Here is a 20,887-nt window from a genome sequence, read left to right on the forward strand (position 1 = left end):
TTTATTCGCAGAGGTACAAGAAAATAGGAGGGGGGGCTACAATTACCCGTAGAAGAGGCAGTCTGTTTGATTTTGGTTCGGTAATAAAGATAGATCGATGGATCGGCGGATAGATCTTTCGGGCAGGGAGACAGGAAGCGATTGCTGATAGAGCCAAGATATAAAATGTTAAGTGGAACGAGCCTGATAAATGTTATGGCGATATAGAGAAGATTTCAAGATTAGATGAACAATTTAATTATATTTTTGCGCTGAGAATAATTGGCCTATTACGAATATTGGGTGAGAAGAACATGAAATTTTGCGCAGATGAATTCAACCTTAGTATTTAACTAGATTTACAAATATTTTTTAAATATATATTTTTATTTATATTTATACTTTTATCAAAAGAAAGAAAGAAAAAACAACAAAAACACAAAATGTTTTTAATTAAATCACAAGATTTTTTTTTAATAAAGACAGCACTTAAGTTCTTCCGCAAAAAGGTCGCTGAAATGTTTAATCTAGCTTCGTTTGCCATTTCCGCTTTTTCAGCCCTTAAAATAAGTCCCATTTTCTACCGCTGGCCAATTCGAATCCCTCAAAATTAGTTCATTAAAATTTAAATTTAAATTTTCATCGCTTTCCTGGCTTAAAGTGGCTTAAAAGCTCGGAGAAAAATTTCAGATAAATATGGCTGGACAGACAAACTGAAGGCAATTTAGCAGAGTCCCAACATTTCCCTCAAGAACTTACGGATCTGGTGCTTTATGTTATTGTTGCGGATCCGTATCCTTATGCGCCCCAAATATGCGTAAATATTGCCCCAGTCAACAGTTCTGTGCGCTCCATCTCTCTCTGTCTGCACTTGCTTATCGCCACCATCGATGCCCCACCCCCCTAAAAATCTCTCCCTTTTCGGTGCTCCCCAAAAGCAGCAGAAAAACGCAATTTGCGCCGCTAACCTAACGATGATTGCCAAAAACGTTGAAAAGCCAGAGGGGCTGCTGTGTTCGGGGGGAGGATTTTAAATTTTTAATGGGAATTTGAAATAAAGCGCAGACAGAGCCGGAGACAGAGACAGATACAGATACAGAGACAGGGACAGAGACAGTCGCTGGGACAGGGACACTCAACACTTTCGGGGGAATTTGCTCTTTGACAGAGAAGCTGACGACTGCAGCAGAGCTTTGGATCCGTATTTCTCTGGTTTTCTATGTTCAGAAAAGGGGTTTGCACTGCAAAAAATAATTGCTGCAATTTAGCGTTGAACTGCAAGCCTGTTCATTATCATATCATATGCAAAGGGTTCACTCTTTATAAACATTTACCCAATTTAGAAATGAGTAAACAACCATATTTTTGTATAATATCTTACTGCTTTCTCATTTAAAAATATAACTTAATTGTAATTTCAGTTTAAACGTATGTTTATCAGTTTCCATTTGATTACAATTGGAGCGCCTTTTTTTCAGTGTGATGTATGTTTTATAGTGTGAGAAAGGGGGACAGAGAGTTTTACTGCAGTCCGCAGCTCTCCTTCATCTCCAAGCCGATTTTTGAGCTCACTTTGAGAGACTCTTTGCGGCGAAGCCATGCAACAATATTTTTTCGTACCACTTCAGTCCCTGCCCCTTTCTTTACTTTTTGCCGCCCTCGGGGTTTTTGTTTGAGTGTGGTATGTGCGTGCGTGTTATGCTATCTAAAATTCAAATCTCTTGTGGTTTACAATGCGCCAGAACTCCGAACTTCATTCCATCTGTCCCGCGCTGGGGAATTGCCTTGGACTGTCTGATGTCGGGCACAGTCAATAGTGCCTATCGCGAACGGAAGCCAAATGATTTCTAAAAATATTTTGGAACATTATAATAAGTTTCTTTGAAAAACTAAAAATGATACATATGCTAGAAGTAATAGTTAATGTTGAACTTCCAATGCCGACTGCGAAGAATTCATCTTAAAGATGCACTACTGTACATGCCCTTAAGTCTTCTTGTGTGTGAGTGCGTTTGCATTGTTGCCACACTTCGTAATGCAATTGTTTCTGCGGGGGTTGATTTCGCCTCCACTTTTTTGAGTTCAAGGTTGAGTTGGGGTATAGATTGAGTTCGGATCTCTGTACCGGGAAATCTCATTAAAGTGCAGTTATTGTTTGAGTCCGGAGTTTGGATTTGGATGTGCAGAGTTGTCAACCCGATGAGATTTTTGAAAATGGGGGTTGTTACTTTGTTTGGGACTCCGATAGTGTAGTCACCCTGAAGGCATTGTTTTGAAATTGTGTTCCCAAATATATGCTAATTTGACCCCTCCAAATATTACCAAATTTTAAAGTGTTTTTTAGTTCTATCTCTTCTATTAATAACCAGAACATAGCTGAAAATATGAATCTGAACTGTCAGTTATGTTATAAAAAATGTATAAACATGTACAATGCATATATGAGATGTCAGATTATTAATTAGTCATTTATAATAGGATTTAGGTATTTTATTCATCAATCCGTCTGTTACTTAAGCTTTCAATGCATAAGTGCGTATATTAATTTGTGTGTTTTCTGTGTAAGCCTACTCCGGTAATCCACTTTAATTACAACTCTCAATCCAATTTGGGCAACATTTAATTTAAGCCATATTAATTAATCTTTGCCTGCAAATGAATTTCCTCCTTTGAAGGCCTTGCCCCCACTCTTTCCCGCATCACTTCACAATTTACTTACTCGCCTCTGTTCATTGTTCCTTTGCAGGATCTCCATGACTGCGGAGCCCCATGTCATGCCATGTTCTTCCCGGAGAGAGAAAGGACTGTCCTTCGATACTGGGTTGGATCCTGGGCAGCGGTCTGCGTTGCCAGCTGCTTGTTTACGGTAAGTGTTTACTACTTTAATTGTACTAAGAATTACAAGTAAATGCGGATTAATAAACTTTAAATTTTACTTAACACCAAAAAATAACCTAAAGTTCGGTTATGTTGCTTATGTCACTAGAGTGTGGTTTAAGTATGACAAATTCGACAAATATAGTTTCATGAGTAAGGTATCTCAACGTGCTCATAACTACATTGTTCGTTATTGGTTCCCCTGCCATTTTTGCTTACCCTGAGTGCTGCCATATTTTCTTTAGAGCTGAAAGTAAACATCTTCTACGGAGGCCAAACGAGTGAACTCCGCTCCTTCAGCAGGTCTATTATTCTGGGGAAAGGGGGAAGTACATATAAGGCAGGATAGGATGCCAGGACGAAGGCGTTGGCACTTTAGCAAATCCCACGCATTGACATATTACCTGTCAGCGCATATTTTTCAATAAACTTGGCAAAACATATGCAGAAGCCATCCTATCAAGGACGCCCACCTACCCCCATTCTACCCATCAAAAGCCCCAAGGCCTTCTTGGCAGGGAGCATACCTTTGATGGGGTTGGGATATTGTTGGCATGTCGAATATACCCAACCTTATAGGGGAATAAAGGGACACGAAGGCTCCTCTGCGCGCCTTGGCATGTGTGAATGCGGCTGTGGGAGGACCAATGGCAGAACAAAAGTAAATTTCAAATATTATTAGAATTGCCCTTTGATATTTCGGAATGTCCTGGGCATACCATGTGCTCTGCTCCTTTTGATTCGACTATATTCGAATGCCTTCGGGATGGATCAGCTGTGAACTAATATTGGAAATAGTTTTCGCATTGTACTATGTACATACCTTGGCAGTCTCGGAGCAAGGAGATGGAATGTGAATTTAAAGTGTTAAAGGTTATAGGTCAACATGGTTGAGGGGTCAGAATAAATGTGACAGAAATGTGTGCCTGTTTGCATATAAGGTTAAATCAGTCGGATAAGGCTTATTGCTATAACAATTTCCAGTCTCACATGTGTTAGGACAAATTTGTGACCCCATTAGTCTAAACAAATATTTAAAAACAATTTATTCTTTTAATTGTTTTTATTATCATTAAATTAACTGAAATACAGCAAGTACAGCATTCCTTTTTTCCATCTCTACTTATCCCGCTTCGCTGGAATATGTCCCATGACAATAAATCAATCAATTGACTTGTCTAATTATCTCATCTCCCTGGAACTATTCATCATGTGAAAGGACTTGTGAGGGATGCTCTCTGCCAATTCCTCACTCCGTTTCCTCCATCACTTTCACATATGGAAATCGACTTGTTAGTCGTCAGGCATTTGCCTCCATCGGAAAATGTGTTCGCTTTTTATACGCTTTGTTTGCTCTTGCTCATATCCATCAAGTAAAAAAACTGACAAAATTTGAATAAAAAATCAATTTAGGTGCTCTGGCCCGAGCACATGACAGGCACTAATCAACAGGAGAAACAAAAAATGAATATGATAACCGTGCTTATAATTCCCAAGCAATCAGGCGGAGGAAACAAAATGTAGGTATGCGAGTATATGAAGGATAGGCGACCCGAAAAGCACATCCATCAAAACTGGAGAGGTTCTGACTGACTGACTGGCTCACACACACACACACCCATCATATAGTTGCGCTACATCTATCAGCCCCAGAGAAATAAAGGACCTCTTTTTTGGGAGGTTGGGGGTGAGATTCACCCCTTGAGAACATTGTCACTCATATGGGGACATGTTTTGCATGGCATCTCCTCCGCTCCCAATCTTTTCCTCCGTGTGTGTGATAAATTTTTGCCATTGCATATAATTTGTCGCCCATTGTCAGTGCCAGATATGGCCGTCCTTCGTGGGCGTGGCATATCAGTGCAACTCATAATAGCAAAACAACAACAAATTATATGCAAATTCCGAAATTGTTTTTCCAGGGCCAACGCAGAAGACTTTCATTTGGGAGCTCATTCTACTTACTTTTTACGATTATTATTATGTTCTCTGAGTGCTTTCCATCTCATTTTCATTTTCATTCGTGGTATTTTTGCATTTTCCACGCATTCATCAGTTTCAGTTCATGCAAATTTCGCCCCTATGTTTTGTTATTTAGTCAAGTGCAACATTTTGCCGATGATGATGATGGGAATATGCCCATTCCATTACATCAGTTTATTTTATGGAATTCTCTGATTGATTCTGATGCATGAAGATCATTTAATTGGAATTGATTGGATTTTCTACTAATGTATTTTTAGTGCAGTCAGAGGTGGGAAAATTTATATTTTTGCTCTACTACTTCACTGCTAAAAACTTAATTTATTCATGAATTTTAATATTGCTTTGCAAGCTTTGACAGAGAAGTCTATTTTGTGCACTTTGGGACATCAATACAAGTAGCTTTTAAATTGAAGCTGTTGTGAGAAGTATTTTCCCCATTTTCGGTTGTCATTTAAAAGTTACCCCAAATAAGCCTTCATAAACCCTGGGAAATGTTCTTCCTCTGGCGCACACACATTAAATATTTGAATGGCTTTTTTTTTGCTTCCTCTTGCGTTTGCTATTTTCCCCTGTTTATGTGAGAATGCGAATAGTGCTCAATACATCTCAATAAATTCCCCATGAAATGTGGGTTATGTTTGTTTGTACTTTTTGTTGCTTTTAATAAACTTTCTCTTTCCCTCCATATATGTATATGTGTGTGTATGGGGGATAAAAAATTGCACTAGAAATATGTCAATAAAAATGGAAACAGTAAAAAAAATGCATAGGAGAGCATTAGAAAATTTCAGTTTATCCTTTGGTCTAGATGAGCAGGATAGAAAAAAACATATCAACAAATATTTGTCGAACGATGAATGTTTGGCTTTGAGCTTGAAATGCTTCTAATTTTTATGGATTTTGTTGTGACATTCAGGCGAGGCTCGGTATTAAATAAATAAAGTGCTGACCTACTTGATTGAAATGAAAACAAATGTGTCAAGGAAAATATTGAAAATGTGGTTGATGGAAAAGGTAATGAAAATACTTGAATATTCAAACAGCAATTTTTGTAGAACGCCATAAATGTTTAAAGTGTAACCTGAATAATCTAAGAAATAAAATGGTCTGCAGGACATTTTTCAGATAAAGTTAAATTATTTTAATATCTGGTATGAGAACGTCAACCTCAAGCCAAGTTAAAGTTACTGAAGGAAAGTAATCTTAACTTTTTCCCCAACCAATTTCCTGCGACAGTCCAACTTTTACTAACCTGGGAAAACCTTTGGGGCTTTTCATTTCAAGTATCAAGCGAAATTATAAACAAGCACATTTTATTTCAATTTGCGCGAACTAAAGCAAATATTTTTGCACCCACAAAAAGTTTTACTTGTGCGACAGGTGAAATTGTTAGAGGAATTTTGCGCAGAAGTAAACTTATGTGCGGAAAATGAGAATTGAGAAATGTGAAATGGGGGATTCTGTGTGTCACGTCAACTGTCAACAATCAACACCTTTTTCATTAAGCGCATTAGATGAGATGAGACAATGAGTGAGCTTTTCCCCGGTCTCATCCTTCTTTGCCTGACATGTGTTTTCCAATGAAAAGCGAAAAGAGGAAATGACATTGTGTGTTTGCCGAAAGAGCAAATAATCGTCTAGTCGTTGACTTTGATGACGTTTTCTTAATTACAAGACCTGATGAGAAGAAGCCGAAAAAAGAGGAAATCGAAAACCAGAAACTGAAATTTCAGTGAGGCGCATTTTTCGATAGTTGCGACTGAAGAAGATATGAGCAAATATGACAGCTCATGGTGACTGCATCAAAAAACCAGCGAAAATGAACCCTTTGCTGCATTTTCCCTTTCTGACAAACTTTTTTGGCTCGACTGTTTTGACAGCTGGCTTTTTATTTTTTGGTTGTGGGATATTGGATATCTACAATGTTATTAATAGTTGTTAAATATGCACCAAATATTTAATCATTTATATGCATAAAAAACACATGTCATAAACATCAGATGTCAAAAACAGCAAATATAAAACTTCGCCGCAAACATTTGCCGCAAAATTTATGCCGCAATCTCTGTCCAACCTGACTTAAATGTTTATGTTAATAGTTAGTTATTCTAATGGACGATACACCCTCCAAAAAAAAGCGAACCATTGTTGTTGCTTCCTTATGCAAATTTATACCATTTTTGAACGAGTTTTTTTTTTAGTTTGTTAGTTGTGAGTTAAATCTAATTTATGCAAAATTCAAAACTGCCAACCGCTGGCGAAGCTCTCAAAGCTTTTCTGTGGCTTTTAGTTTTCAACACTCCGGCGAAGAAGAGGGGGCGGTGCGGTTTTCAGTTTGGGAGGTTAGGTGGGTGTAACCACTTTAGTTTTTGGGCTGATTTTAATGACCCGACTCCACGAAATTTATGAGCGCTAAAAATTGAAATTACTTTTTTAACTGACCATGAAAGGCGCGGCGGCTCGAGTTAAATAATTTATTTGCTTTTTGTTGATGGAATGTGTTTGCAAGAAGTTAAATTAAAGAAATGGCCATTTTGGAAATCCATTTGGAAAATCCATTTGTTGTGTTAAGGTAAAAGCATTTTTTAATGGCACTTTGGAGTGGCTTTTCTTTTTGGCAATTATATAAAATCAATTTAAGCAATTGTTTAAAATAAGGGGCATCCTATATATTTCTAAGCTATATATCCATTTACGAGTGCCACTCAAACTAAGCTTCGAGCCGAATTTTCTTACAACTTCGTGTGGGTGTTGCCCAAAAAACGCTGCATGTTATTTGCCAAGTTGGGAAAACTTCCGCCCCCGATGACGCATAATTTGTGGGCGTGTCAACTTGGGCGCATGTGGCAGAGGGACAGAAGATTTTGGAGGAGTCTGTGCTGTTTGCCAAATGTTTCAGCATTTGCAGCTTATTTCGTTTCATTTGTACCTAGTCACACCTACTCGAATCTCCCCCCTTTTTGCACCCATCATGCGTGGCATAACAAATTGCTACGGGAAGTCGAAGGAGATGGGGTGGAAACACCCTTTTTCTTGTTGTTTTTGGCATAAATAAACAATTCTATTCAATTTCTCAGCTTGTTTCTTCTGCAGTGGAGCGTAGTCAACAAAAGGAGTTACAAACTGACTCACTTCCTATCCACTTCTCCTCCCTGCCCCGCCTGCACGAATATATTTTGCATTTAAATGAGGATGGAAGGCACTGGTGGAGCAAAGAAGACAATGCGTAGGTGGAAATTAGATGAAAGCTGACTAAGAGAGCTATGATTTCAAGGAAAAACGGGTCGAACGACAATCTATTCGTATGATATCGAACAACTTGAACTTAAGTTGTATGGATTGTAAAGAAATCTGTAGTATATGGCATTATGTATTATTCGTTTTAATGCCAGAATCAACTAATATGCAATGAGAATGTCTAAAGGGGAAAATGGGGAATTAGAATTTATAAAATATGAAGAAACCACCTAAAGAGACTTTTTTTCCAGTGCAGCCATGTGGTTTTCTGTGGGGGACTGATGTTAGCCACGACTCAGAGCCGAGAAGTGCGTTCTGCATCTATGAATAATTCAGAGGTTTCGTCGTGGCAACAATAATACTCAGCACATTAATGCAATGCGAACAACTCAAACGCAAACACAGCCCACACACAGATACTCCCATGGACACACACATGCACACCCAGCACCCACACAAACCTAACTGCCAGCTAACTGTTTCTCTCTGATAGTTTTGTAATGATCAAATTAAATGACTTTGCTTGGGTTTGGGTTTGGGTTTGCGTTTGGTCGGGTTTTCTGGTTGGGGGTTTCTGGCATAGACAAAAGACTCCTTGGCCTGGCTTAGTGGGAATGATAATGAATTTATTTAAATGGCGCGTAATCAGACAAGCAACAGAGAAATTTAGAGCAGGATGGTGAAGTTTAATGTGTGAGTTTGCGGCTGGGGATAAGCAGGGAAAACAGCATCTGTGTGTGTGGATTGTAATTGCTTTTAGAGCTTTGAGGAATTGTCAACCATTATGCTGGCCTTATCTCGGGTTTTATATTAGCCCATATATATGTATTCGTACTATTGGGCCCTCTGGCAAGCCGGAAGTTGTGTCCGTCTGAGGAGAACCCTTTATTGTTGGTTAGCCAAACTGGCAATTGTTGGTAAAACGAGTTAATATACTCGACGTCTCAATTAAGGCACGATAGATATCTATCGATTTCTATCCACTTCTGCAAGTGGCCACACTGCGTATGGGTAATAAACTAAAAGCGGCAAGTACTTCTTCATCATTTATCTCCTGAAATGATAGGACCATTATATTTAATTTCTACTCTGTGTATACACATTAAATGGTTGTAATTAATTAGAATTATGATAAATTAAAGTTTGATATTTGCAACTTATATGACGCTTCAATTACGACTAGGAACTATAAATAATTGTTTGAGAGATTTAGGAAAATAAAGTGCTTATTTTTATTATTTGGAAGAGAAGTAAATATTATAGTGATTAAGGTTTACCCGCCTTTTCTTGCATTTGTCTTAGCTCTCTTACTAAAAGCAATTCCAGTTAAGGACATCTCGGCCATATTCATTAAGGCCAACTTGCCGAGGGAAAAGAAGAAACCTTGCGAATTAAATGAGCCTCGGCCTTTGGAGTAAATGGCACAACAATCACAATCAGCTAATGTGTAGAGCCTAATGACCAAAAGGCGCCGGGGTTGGGGGATCTCCTAATAGGTTCTCTCCTCTCCTTTAATGTGCCCGCACTGATATAAACCTTAATGCATTTTTAAGGGAACATCAAAGCATATTCGGGCTTAATTAAGGCGAACCTAATTAAATTTAAATTTATATTTAATATCCATTCTCCCCCTTTATGACTCGTTGCAGGTGCTCACCTTCTTGATTGACTCGTCGCGTTTTCGTTACCCGGAGAGGGCCATCGTCTTCTTGGCCGTCTGCTACTTGGTAGTTGGATGTGCCTACGTGGCGGGCCTGGGGGCGGGCGACTCCGTGTCGTGCCGGGAACCATTTCCGCCGCCCGTCAAACTCGGCCGCCTGCAGATGATGTCCACCATCACCCAGGTGAGTTGACCCCAGAGAGGCGCCTCTGCAGTGGCTGGGAAACCGGTCTTAGCTTATTATTTTCAATGCAACCGAAAGGGCCAATTTTATTTACCAAAGTTTTACATACAGAGATGTAATCTCTTATAGACAGTGCTACTAAAAACCAAATGTTATATATGTATAATATAACATTTTTAACAAATTTTAAATATTATGAACATTTAAAATATGTTTTATGTTACGAATTATATTTGTAGTAGTTCCTGAAAGCACCTTTGATTATATAAATTAAATATATATATTTCCTCTCTGCATGAGTACTTAAAGCTGTGACCTCCCGCAGTGTTTTCAGTTAATTGTTATTTTATTGACCGAGTTCACTTCTCTCCTCCAACAGGGCCACCGGCAAACCACGTCCTGCACGGTTTTATTCATGGCACTCTACTTCTGCTGCATGGCGGCCTTCGCGTGGTGGTCGTGTCTGGCATTCGCCTGGTTTTTGGCCGCCGGCCTCAAATGGGGCCACGAGGCGATTGAGAACAAGTCGCACTTATTCCACCTGGTTGCCTGGGCGGTGCCCGCCCTGCAGACCATCTCCGTTCTGGCCCTGGCCAAAGTTGAAGGTAAGTTCTGCTGAAATCCCTGCCTGGATTATTATCGATTATCAGCCAGCAAATATACCAATGCGACCTTGATCCAGTGGCTCATTAATCTGCCCAAGTCCACATCAATTTCCATCACACACTCCGCCCAAAACTTTACTCAGCCATCGGCTGCGGTTTTGGGCAATTTCAGCGCGTAAGACGAAACCGTCATTAGACATCATTTGCGGCATTAACTATATCTATTTCTCGTGGCTGCGGCCTGGTTGCTACCAGCCAGAAAGAGCTACAAAAAACTTGGGAAAACCAACAAAAAATTAAAAATGAACAAGAAAAAACAGTGGGACTTGAAGAAAGTAATGATTGTATTCAATGCTCGAAAATAAACTCCTTGTTATAATAAGGTTTTTATATTTAAAATAGCATCCTCTTATCCTTTGTATTAATTTTAACGTACAATACCTTCTCCATATGACTAAATAAGTATTTAAAATGGTTTTCGTGCCAGAGATGAAGAACTTTTTAACCCACTTTCAACTAGTCTGCACCACTGTACCGATTCTTGTGGCACCCTTTTGTCAGTCATTTTGTGGTTCATTTGAGAATGGGGTCTTGGGCTGGGCTCGGTTATTTGGGTCTGGATACTGAGATACTTTTGGAATCTTCTAATTCGGTTGTCCGCGATTTCTAAACAATTTAATGACCTACGTGGTCGCGTAGTCGGACAGCCACGAAATAAATCTTGGCGACCAACCAAAAAATGTAAACCGCGGAGCTGAAAAAAGAACGTAGCCTGAAAACGGTCACGTTAAAGTGCCGTAAAAATTTGTGGACTTCAGATGAGTTGCCTGCTTTTTTCTTTTGTGGGGTTCCAAGTCAAAGAACAAGACCAAAACTAATTCGCTTAACGCGCAGCCACTAAGCCAACTTAGAGGCCTTCTCGTTGTTGCCCATTCCTGGGTTCATTTCACATTTTTGGGCTTAATTAGATTGCGGCTTAATGACTCAATTGTGTTTGCCATCCAAGCTCCAGTGCTCCGTCCCTCTCGCCCAACATCCTTGCCTCTCTTTCTATAGCCCGGACAATTTCCAATACGACCAGACGGTAGTAATTAAATACAGCAGCACATGATTATGGCTTGTTAGGCAAATCGAATGAAAGTCATAGACAATTTGGAGTGGCCACCGAGTGGGGGGTGGAGCTGCCCCGTTGATGGGCACTTATAGACCCGGCATTAACTGGCTCTACTTGATGACCCGGTTACGTAATTTCAGAGAGCCAGCGAGGTTAGGTAGGTGCCAGCTTAACACTGGATTACTGCTGCATTGTGGTAAACGGGGCTGCGAATTATCCTGCCAAGTGTCAGGATCACATGAGTTATAGGATTTACGAATCAATGCTATACTTAAGGAGTTGTGCCATCAACATTTTGATAAAGGCAATCCTTCTGCTAAATGGTTAGGTATAGTTTTTCTAGTTTAGATTGAGAAATTATATCAATAGTATTTTGCAAATATTTTATTGCAAATTCACTTTATATCTACAATTCGACGGCATTCATCCCCTTCCAGCAATAAGCAATTTTTCAATTGCTTAATAAATATAATCAACATTTTTTCACTCTAGCCTAAGCGCACACAAACACTCGAGAGACACTCGCTAATGCATGCAAAATGCCAAAAGCCATAAAAAACATATTTTCCCCTCATCGCGTCTTATATAAATACATTAAAATCTCAGGCAAAGGAAAAACGATTTATGCGGAAAGTCTCCGAAAAAAATTAAAATAAAATGATGACTTAATGCACTGCAAGCGACTGGCGAACATCGCTGTTGCTGTAAGGGGCACTCCTTGAGATGCTTCGCCGAGAAAATAACAGTAAATGGAAAGGAACAGGCGCAGCCAGTTCATACACTGAGATGAAATATTTAAAATTTGAAATAGTAGTTAAAACTAAAAATATAGTTGTAAGGTCTTAAAGAAGACTTACCATAACAAAGACTTTTGCATGCGTCTGAGCTTAACACATTTTAAAACTAAAATTTGTTACTAAAAAGCGACCCCTTTTCTCGCGGTGCTGCAGCCCATTCAGAAACCATTCAGCGGCAATTAATGTTAAATTTAAAAATACATTATTTTAATGTGTCGTCAGTTTGAGTGCGACGACGGAAGAGGGATAGGACAGTTGTTGCTAGGGCGTTGATGGTGGCGGTAGACTTCTACAACAACTACAACAACTACCCACCAAGGCAACAACAATATACAATATACATACAACATCGACTGCTCTTGGGTAAACAAAGTCTGAATCGCTCGAGGCGGGAAGCTTGGAAGCTTTGGCCGCCGGCTACGTGCATTGAATCCGTAATTTGCGCACGTTCGTTGCAAACATTGAATAATGCTCACAGATATACCCCCAGAAAATCCATCCCCCTCCACCATCCGCCCAACCACTGGCACTCCCCTTTAAACACTTCTGGCCAAGTAAATGGCAGGGAGGATCCACTGTAGAGGGAGTCAAAAGGGGAAGCTAACAATTTGTATTGACTCCACAACGCGTTGGCAGCTCATTTGATGGATTTCCCCCTCCATTCTGCAGACAGGAATTTAGTGTGGAATATGGTAGAAAGAGACCTATGAATCACCTGAACCTGTCCACCTGCAAATGTCCAGTTCCGAGGGATTCCATTTGCTTTGTGCTGCGAATATTAAACGGCCAAAGTGGGTCTGCATTTTGGTATTTGATTTTTGGTCCAGTCAAACATGAACTGCTGGTCTTTCAAGAGTGGAACATAATTTACTGAATTCAAGGCCCCATATGAATTTGAAAGACTACTCATATTTGTGCGTTTTTTAAATTTACCTTTTACAATATTAGATTAAAAGGGTAAATTAAGATATCTAACAGTACAGCACAGTATTAGACTTCACAATGATTTTAAGATTACAATGCGCATTTCTGTTCAACTCACGAAAATTTTAAGTATACCCCTAAATAGACGACCAAGCCAAAGGCAACAATTTGCTTTACTTGTCTAGAATTTATTACCATTTTGTAGACACGCTCAACAATTATTTTTCATTTATAAGAACGCGAAAAAAACGAACCAACGAAGAAAATATGCAAATTAACATAAACCGAAAGAGACGCAGAGCAAAGGAAAATTAACAATTTGTTGCGCTTTTGCGAAATTATATGCCTGGCAGTCGTAAGTCCGTTGAAGAGACTTCTCTGCCCGCCTTTTTCTTTTCTTCATTTGTCAAGTTATTAAAGAGCCAAGTGGAGTGGAGCAGGCGGCATGGAACTAAATTAACATAATTTATCCAAGGCGGACCTATTTTTGCTTACAAGAGAATGAGCTTCGAATGGAGAAAAAACCTTTGTACAGTGGCTATTGGGAATATGTTTAAAAAAGAATATGTGCATCTAATGAACACTTAAATTGTAGTAAAGTAAAGAATAAGAAAGTTTTTAGCTCCCAAACTTAGCCTAAACTATTTTAAAATACGAAGAGATACGTATAGTACGTAAAGCTGAATATGTTGCATATAATAGCATTTAGTTGAGTTATGAAAGATAAGCATACTAGATACATTATTTTTAAAGATCACAAACTTATCTTTAATAATTTGCTAGCTGGCCTGAACCTCTGTCCATTGAAGGGGATTCTCCAAAAGAAAAATAAGCAATTGGGAGCCACTTATCGAATGGCATAAAAATACTGGCGCATGAATGATTTATGAAACAGAGTGGTTTTGAAGGAAAAGCGGAAAACGGGGGTTTTCAGTGGAAGGGGAAATGCACTTTGAAATGCATTTGTCAGTCAGGTGGAAGACAGCTGGAAATGTTATGCAAGTGCTGGCGGACTTTTGGTTCAAGGATCATACTAAAAGAGTTGGCTCGCTCTTTGACCTAATGCTCCTTCTCTTTCCATTGCATCCCAGCCATCTCTTTCACTCTTCTCAAGTGGCCTCGCATAATCAAATAATGCGCTTTGGCATTTGCAGTTTCCATGGCAATCGTGCCAAACATAACCCACACAGAAAGCAAATGAAATGAACGGCGCAGAATTAGAGTGAGTAGTGAGTAGCAGCAAATGAAATGCTAAAGTCGATTCACGGAATGGAGCACTTTTCTAGCATGCAAGTCACATATTCAGACGGAGACAATCGACGGACGTAGCCTCTGAGAAACAGAAAGAGACGGATCTTGTGCTGGCGACAGAGACGGAAAGTATGCAGCTCTGGGGACAAAAACGTAGTCTTTAAAGAATTCACAAACAGTGGGAATCGATGAATTCAATGCATGTCTTGAAATGAGCGATACTCTATAAAGAAGTAGTGATCTTGGTTCTACATAAATGGGATTAAATATCTAAGCTTGCCAAAAATATCCTTAAAGTTTCATTTAATGTTTGCTTATTACTTTATCGAATTGACATAAAATACAAATATCATTAAAACTTAATGATTTCTATTATATTATTTCCATTTCAACGCATAACAAAAATCAATTGCATTTTTCGCGACCATATCGAGTTTTTATGACATATTTTTAAAGATATTAGCTGCCATAATCCCACGGTCCATAAAATCCTTGTTTAATAATGGGAAAATAACTGTAGTAATAAAAGTAGCTGTCTTAAGCCGATAGCTCCCAAGTTTATGTACCCCTGGAAATGATTGAAAGTCAATCCATATGAAGAAGGCTCCATAGCCGTTGACCGCAGCAGCAGCAACAGCAACTGCAGCAGCAGCAACAGCAACTGCAGCAGCAACAACTGCAGCAGCAGCAACAGCAACTGCAGCAGCAACAGCAACTGCAGCAGCAACAGCAACTTGCAGCATAGCAACACGAACAATGTGCGTTGAATGGCATGTGGCAAAAGTTATGGAGACTTTGGCGCGTAAAACCGGTAGCTAAAATGGCCGAAACAACGCAGTGGGGAGGGGAATGGTGTTTTGGGGGGATCGGCAAGAAACGGTCTTCGCAGACGCGATAAAGACAACAGCAAAAAGCGTGAAACGTGTGCGTGAGTCGCAGCAGCAACAACATCAGCAACATCAGCAACATCAGCAACAACAGCAATAGTAACAGCAGCAGCAAAAGCAACAGCAACAGCAACATTGGCGACAGCAGCAGCAGCAACTGATACGCAGTTTGAGATACCGCGATGTTGTTGCTACATTGTACATTGGCAACACGACTACAAGTTGCTATTACCCTGGGCATATCCAAACGGCATCGGGCCTCAACTTCACTTGGTATTGCTGTTCGTTGTCATGGCTACTGAAATGGCATCGCAATAGCTTTCAGAAATACAGGGAAAGGTGGGACAGGTGGGGTGAGAGCCTTTTTCTGTCATCCGTTTGATTACATTTACAATCTGAGCAGTCTGCGCTACCCTAACAACGATCATAAAAATGCAAAGGTATTGAATGAATGGATTTAATCGTGCGTTAGTTCACAGATCAATGACACAAAATCATTAAACAATATTATATCATGCAGATAGCTATTACTTATTTATATTAGCTGATATGTTCTAGAAGATAAGCACAAATCGGTATGCTGTAAATAGCATTAAAGAACTCATTGCGGGGTATAAAAGGTGCCACATTTATTCGAAAGAATTGAGCAAGCCAAGGTTTCACTTTTTCTCGCTTTGCGCATCATTTGTGCGGCTTCTGTTTCTTTTGCCCTGACTCGGAGATTATTTGTTTGATTTCATTTTTATATTTTGTTTATATGAAAGCTTTTGGCATCATTTATCTTAGCTGGATCCAGTACGTGCTCCATTTGGCTAATGTCATTTTTATGAGTTTTTATGCCGTTTTGTGCCATAATTTGATTGTCATGACTGGGGCCCTTCTTTTGGTGGATTTTCCTATTAGATGTATGGGCATCAAAGTGTTTGCCAAAACTCAAAGAGGCTCTCTTTCACATTTGGCTGGCGACCAGAGTCCGGCATGAATTATCGTATAATTATATAGAACTCGTAACGGCTCGGATCATTATAAAGTCATAAAGCTTTTGTCGGCTCCGGTGGTCCAGCGTGCCCACTAATTTGCAGCAATTAAAATCATTAATTCAAATTAATATGATTCGAAAAGCATTAAAGCCGAGTTAGGCATCTTGCTGCCCGAGGGCGAATAAAAAATGAGCGAACTGTTAAAGGAGAAGCGGCATAAGGGCCAATGACCAGAAGGGAACAATGGAGACCGTACAAAATGACTGGTCTAAGTGTGAAGACGACCAAGTTAATGAATCTCCAACAGCCAAAAGGAAACTAATGAATGGTGTGTTGGCTTACCATCTTCATGCCAAAATTAAAGCTAGCCAAGAATATTCTTTAAATTAAAGGCGAGAAACCCGCATTGATTTACAATAATACAATTAGTGTGCTGAATACCATTTTTCGTGTTTAAAGGTATTTTGGAAATAGTTTGGATTTGATTTGAAGCTTATTTTTTTCATATCATATATTTTTATATATTTTCTTAAATAAATACACTTTTTAAGTAAATATGAAGATGTTATTTATTTATGAATATATCCCAATGGCTTTTCTCTCTTTTCCTATAAAGTTAATAGGTAGTTAATGGTTGAAAGTACGATTTATTTGCAAGGTCTTTGATTCGATACTGCTGATTTTAAATTTCATACAATAAAGTTAAAGATAATGTGTCCCAGAAGCACCCCAAAATGTTGATGACTTTCCATCGATCGGTTGCAGTTAAGAAAGTCTGAAACTCTATCACCTCCGGCAAATGGATTCGATGCCTACACAAACACCAGCCATATACCCTGTATAAACCGACTAAAGTACCTCCCTTACGGGCGGCATCCTGCTGTTCTGTTTATTTCTAATATCCTGTCAGTTGCTTTTTTTTTTGGGAGGGTAAATGCGAGGGAAAAGCGACAATAAACACGCCCACACGAAATTTGCGGACGAAATTGTCTTTTGCGGCTGCCATAAAGCGCAGCCGATGTCATTAAAATCTCTTTTCGGCACGAAAATTCGCACGCCGTCATATCGATGGGATATCCCTCAGCCAGGGGGCAATTCGAATGCTTCCTGCGGTGCTTGCCAACACCTTTGACCTGCTGGGTTAACACCACGCCTCTCGCCCACATTTCGCCCTTATTTCTCCCTTTTGTCTAATTTGATAAGCGAAAGGAGGAAATCTTTCGGCGTGTAAATTGCTTTTTTCGGTGGGTTCTTCCTTTTTTTATTTGTTTGGATGGCGTGGGTTAAAGTGCTCAAAGCGCTGGTAGGCAAAAGATTTCCGTGAACGGCCCCTTTGATTTCACTCGATTTCAATTGTGCGGCAGCAAAAGTTTTCTTAATTACGTTCAGTCATAATTTTTTGGGTATTTTCGAAACTTTTTTTTTGTTGTTTTCTTGTCACGTGCAGAGAAATGTCGCTTAACCCCACAGTGGTAACGCACAATTTATTGGCACAACTTCAAAAAAGTTTTCCACATTTTTGCGTTTTCTTTCTATTTTCCACTTAGTATTTCTGGTCTGCTTTTGTTCTAGGCCAACACCTTTTGCATGTTTTTGGCAGCGCCAGAAAATAAAAAAGTGCAAAAACTTTCACACTCTATCATGCTACCTCTCCCTCTCTCTCTCGCTCTCTACCCATCTCTCTTGCTCCCGGCTTGCATGACGCGATGAATAGTTTTCGCAGTTTTTTGTTTGTTCATGTGCCAGGTGCACGGTAATGGGTTAATTAGCCCTCAGTGTGGACCACCAAGGGTTAATTAAGTGGCATGAAATTTGGGAGAAAAAATCCCTGACCAAATTGATTAAAACAGGAAATGCTAAAAGTGACATCGACATTTTAAGGCTTAAATCGAAAGGTGAATACTTGTAAAATGATACATACTAATTTTATTAGACTCAAATAAAGTTAGTGAGCTTAAAAATAACTTTTCTTAAGTTCCTCAATATAATATTTTTCAAGGGTGACTTTCGATCGGTCAATTTATACATCAAATAGATTGCCTCCCCTTAAGCTTCAATTACTTGAAGTACAATAACTCAATCCCAGATGGATAAACCCAGAAGATGACTCAGTAACCCACACTTGATAAGATTCCAAGAAAACTTCGGAGTAACCTATAAAAACATCCCTTAAAAATCTCAAGCTCCCTTTCAAATATTTACTTTATGAAGCTTACAAGTTCGTGAAAAAAATATTTTTGGGGGAGCCGCAGAATGCATTAGAATTGGTTGAAAGGAAGGAAAAATATAAAACCGAAACACAAAGGAACTAACAAGCGATTCCACCTACTCCGCCCCATCAGCAAACTCTTCTAAGTGATTTCAACCCGGAAATGCCCATAAATCGATTGGATCTTGGGGCGCATAAGGGGTAAGACGAGTTTTCAGTGTGTCCCACTACACAGTGCGAAAAGTGCTGATAAATATATATATAAAAACCTATAGAAACTTAGAAAATTGTTGTATACAAAATAGATTGATTTTGGTCTTTAAATAGATATAACTATTGTTATCTCTATCTTAACGAATAAATTTTTTACTTTAACAGCATTTTAAGTTACTTTTTTTTGGTGGTTTAAAGATATAAAAGGCCTTTGCGTTTCTCGCTGTGTATGGGTTTCTTTGGCTGCGGATGCATCTGGCTTTATGGGCTAAATGAATGAATTGAAATGGGTGTGTGGACGAGTGTGTGCGGTTTGTATCGACTTGGGGCACACTTGTCTGGATTTTCCAACCCCATCCCCTGCTCCTTGGGAAACTCCCCCTCATGTGGGGTACAATGCAAATAAAAGTTCATTACAAGCTCAGGCCAAGGCGCTTAAAAAAAAAAACCGCTGTAACCGAGGCTTTTGTTATATTCTCCGGTCTGTCCCACTTTGTGTTGTGTATTCTGCCTCTTTTATGGTCAACGGCCCCTTTCTGGCTTTTTAGATCGTGGGTGGGAAACGGAGAAGTAGTCGCCTGGCCGGAAATGCCACATCCGTGTACGAGTCCATAAAGTCAATAAGGGAAAAATGGTAGAAAAAGCTGCGAAAGCGAAGGAAATTTTGAAAAGCCAAAGGGAAATGAATTAAGCATAAGCAATGATTTACCAACATTGCTTTACTCACATTTATGATATGGATGTCCGGTTGGGTGTCCTCAGATTATCCCCTTCGATCGTAAAATCTCTTAAAACTATATAACTTTTATGAGCGATAACTATTGGTGGAATAAAATACGACTTAGGTTTACGACACGTCAGGCATTATTAAATCTAAAACCAGCATTAGCCATTAAATATATGGTATTTTTATCTCTGACAACTGTTGAGAGACCTCCTCTTCGAATTAATTGAAAACGTCACAGATCCGTGGCAATTATCGTAAATTATGCACACGCGCCCGAATCCAAATATTATTATTATTTTTATTACGTGCGTAGGCAAAACAAAAATCAAGAATTTCTAGCCACCCTCTAAAATTTGATATCGTCTTCAGGGTGAGTGGTTCATAATGAAATGTCAACAAATGTGAACCAAAAGGGGAAGTTGGCAAAAGTATAAAATAGGGCCAGAACATGTTCTTTGTTTCAGCGGTGGTGGTTGCTCGACTTCCCTCGAGTCTTTGAAGTTGACTTGCGGAAATTAAAAACATAATTGGCGGAGCTGTCTTGTAATTCAAAGGAAAAAGAACAGCAATAAAAGGGGGAATTTTAATATTTCCGAAAATAAAACTGTAATTGAATAATTTGCAAACATTCTATATTACTAAAAGACTTTTTTTCATATATGTAAGATAAATAATTTTGCCGGACCACGTCCTGAAAATCTGTATCTCGTGCTAAAATCTCCATCGGTGACTCACGAGCAGACATAACAAATAAATTCCCCAGAAAATCAGAACCAGCCAAATCCCGTAAATCGCAAATTTTCTATGCATTTTACCCGTTTGCAAACTCAAATGTGGAAAAAAGAAACCAAAGCAACGCCAGACAGTAGAATATATATATAAAACGAGACCATAAAAAATGCAACAGACCATAATAATTTCAACGTTTATTTTTTTGAACATTTTCTGCTTTTGTCGCAATCTTCCAAAGGACTCCTCCCCGCCAGCATCCCCTTTCGTCCATCAAATTCAGGGTCTGACTATGCAAAAATGCAGCAGCCAAAAAGCACATAAAATTATTATGTGACGAGGAACGTGGGGAGCGAAAATCGGTGGTCGAGGGGAAAGGGGAAAAAGCGAGGGACAACGCTCAAAGGCATTTCGGACTTGGCCAAAAATCAGACTCAGCATGTGCGCATAAAGCTCAAATAAACTCAAGTTGTTGACAAAGGGGTTAAAGGCCATAATTGTGGCCGTCGGCAGAGGGGGTTAATATGA

At 39.2% G+C, this 20,887-nt stretch overlaps 1 protein-coding gene across 1 annotated transcript in view; it reads left to right on the top strand.

Moving 5' to 3' along the window:
* LOC120448491 (frizzled) overlaps positions 1 to 20,887 on the top strand; it is a 91,060-nt gene that overhangs the window by 28,091 nt on the left and 42,082 nt on the right. Inside the window, exons 2-4 of the mRNA XM_039630521.1 lie at positions 2,726 to 2,845; positions 9,729 to 9,923; positions 10,303 to 10,528. Coding sequence (XP_039486455.1) covers positions 2,726 to 2,845; positions 9,729 to 9,923; positions 10,303 to 10,528 — 541 coding nt within the window. The remainder of the gene's footprint in view (positions 1 to 2,725; positions 2,846 to 9,728; positions 9,924 to 10,302; positions 10,529 to 20,887) is intronic.

The sequence above is a fragment of the Drosophila santomea genome, chromosome 3L (assembly GCF_016746245.2).
Source record: "Drosophila santomea strain STO CAGO 1482 chromosome 3L, Prin_Dsan_1.1, whole genome shotgun sequence".
NCBI lineage: Eukaryota > Metazoa > Arthropoda > Insecta > Diptera > Drosophilidae > Drosophila > Drosophila santomea.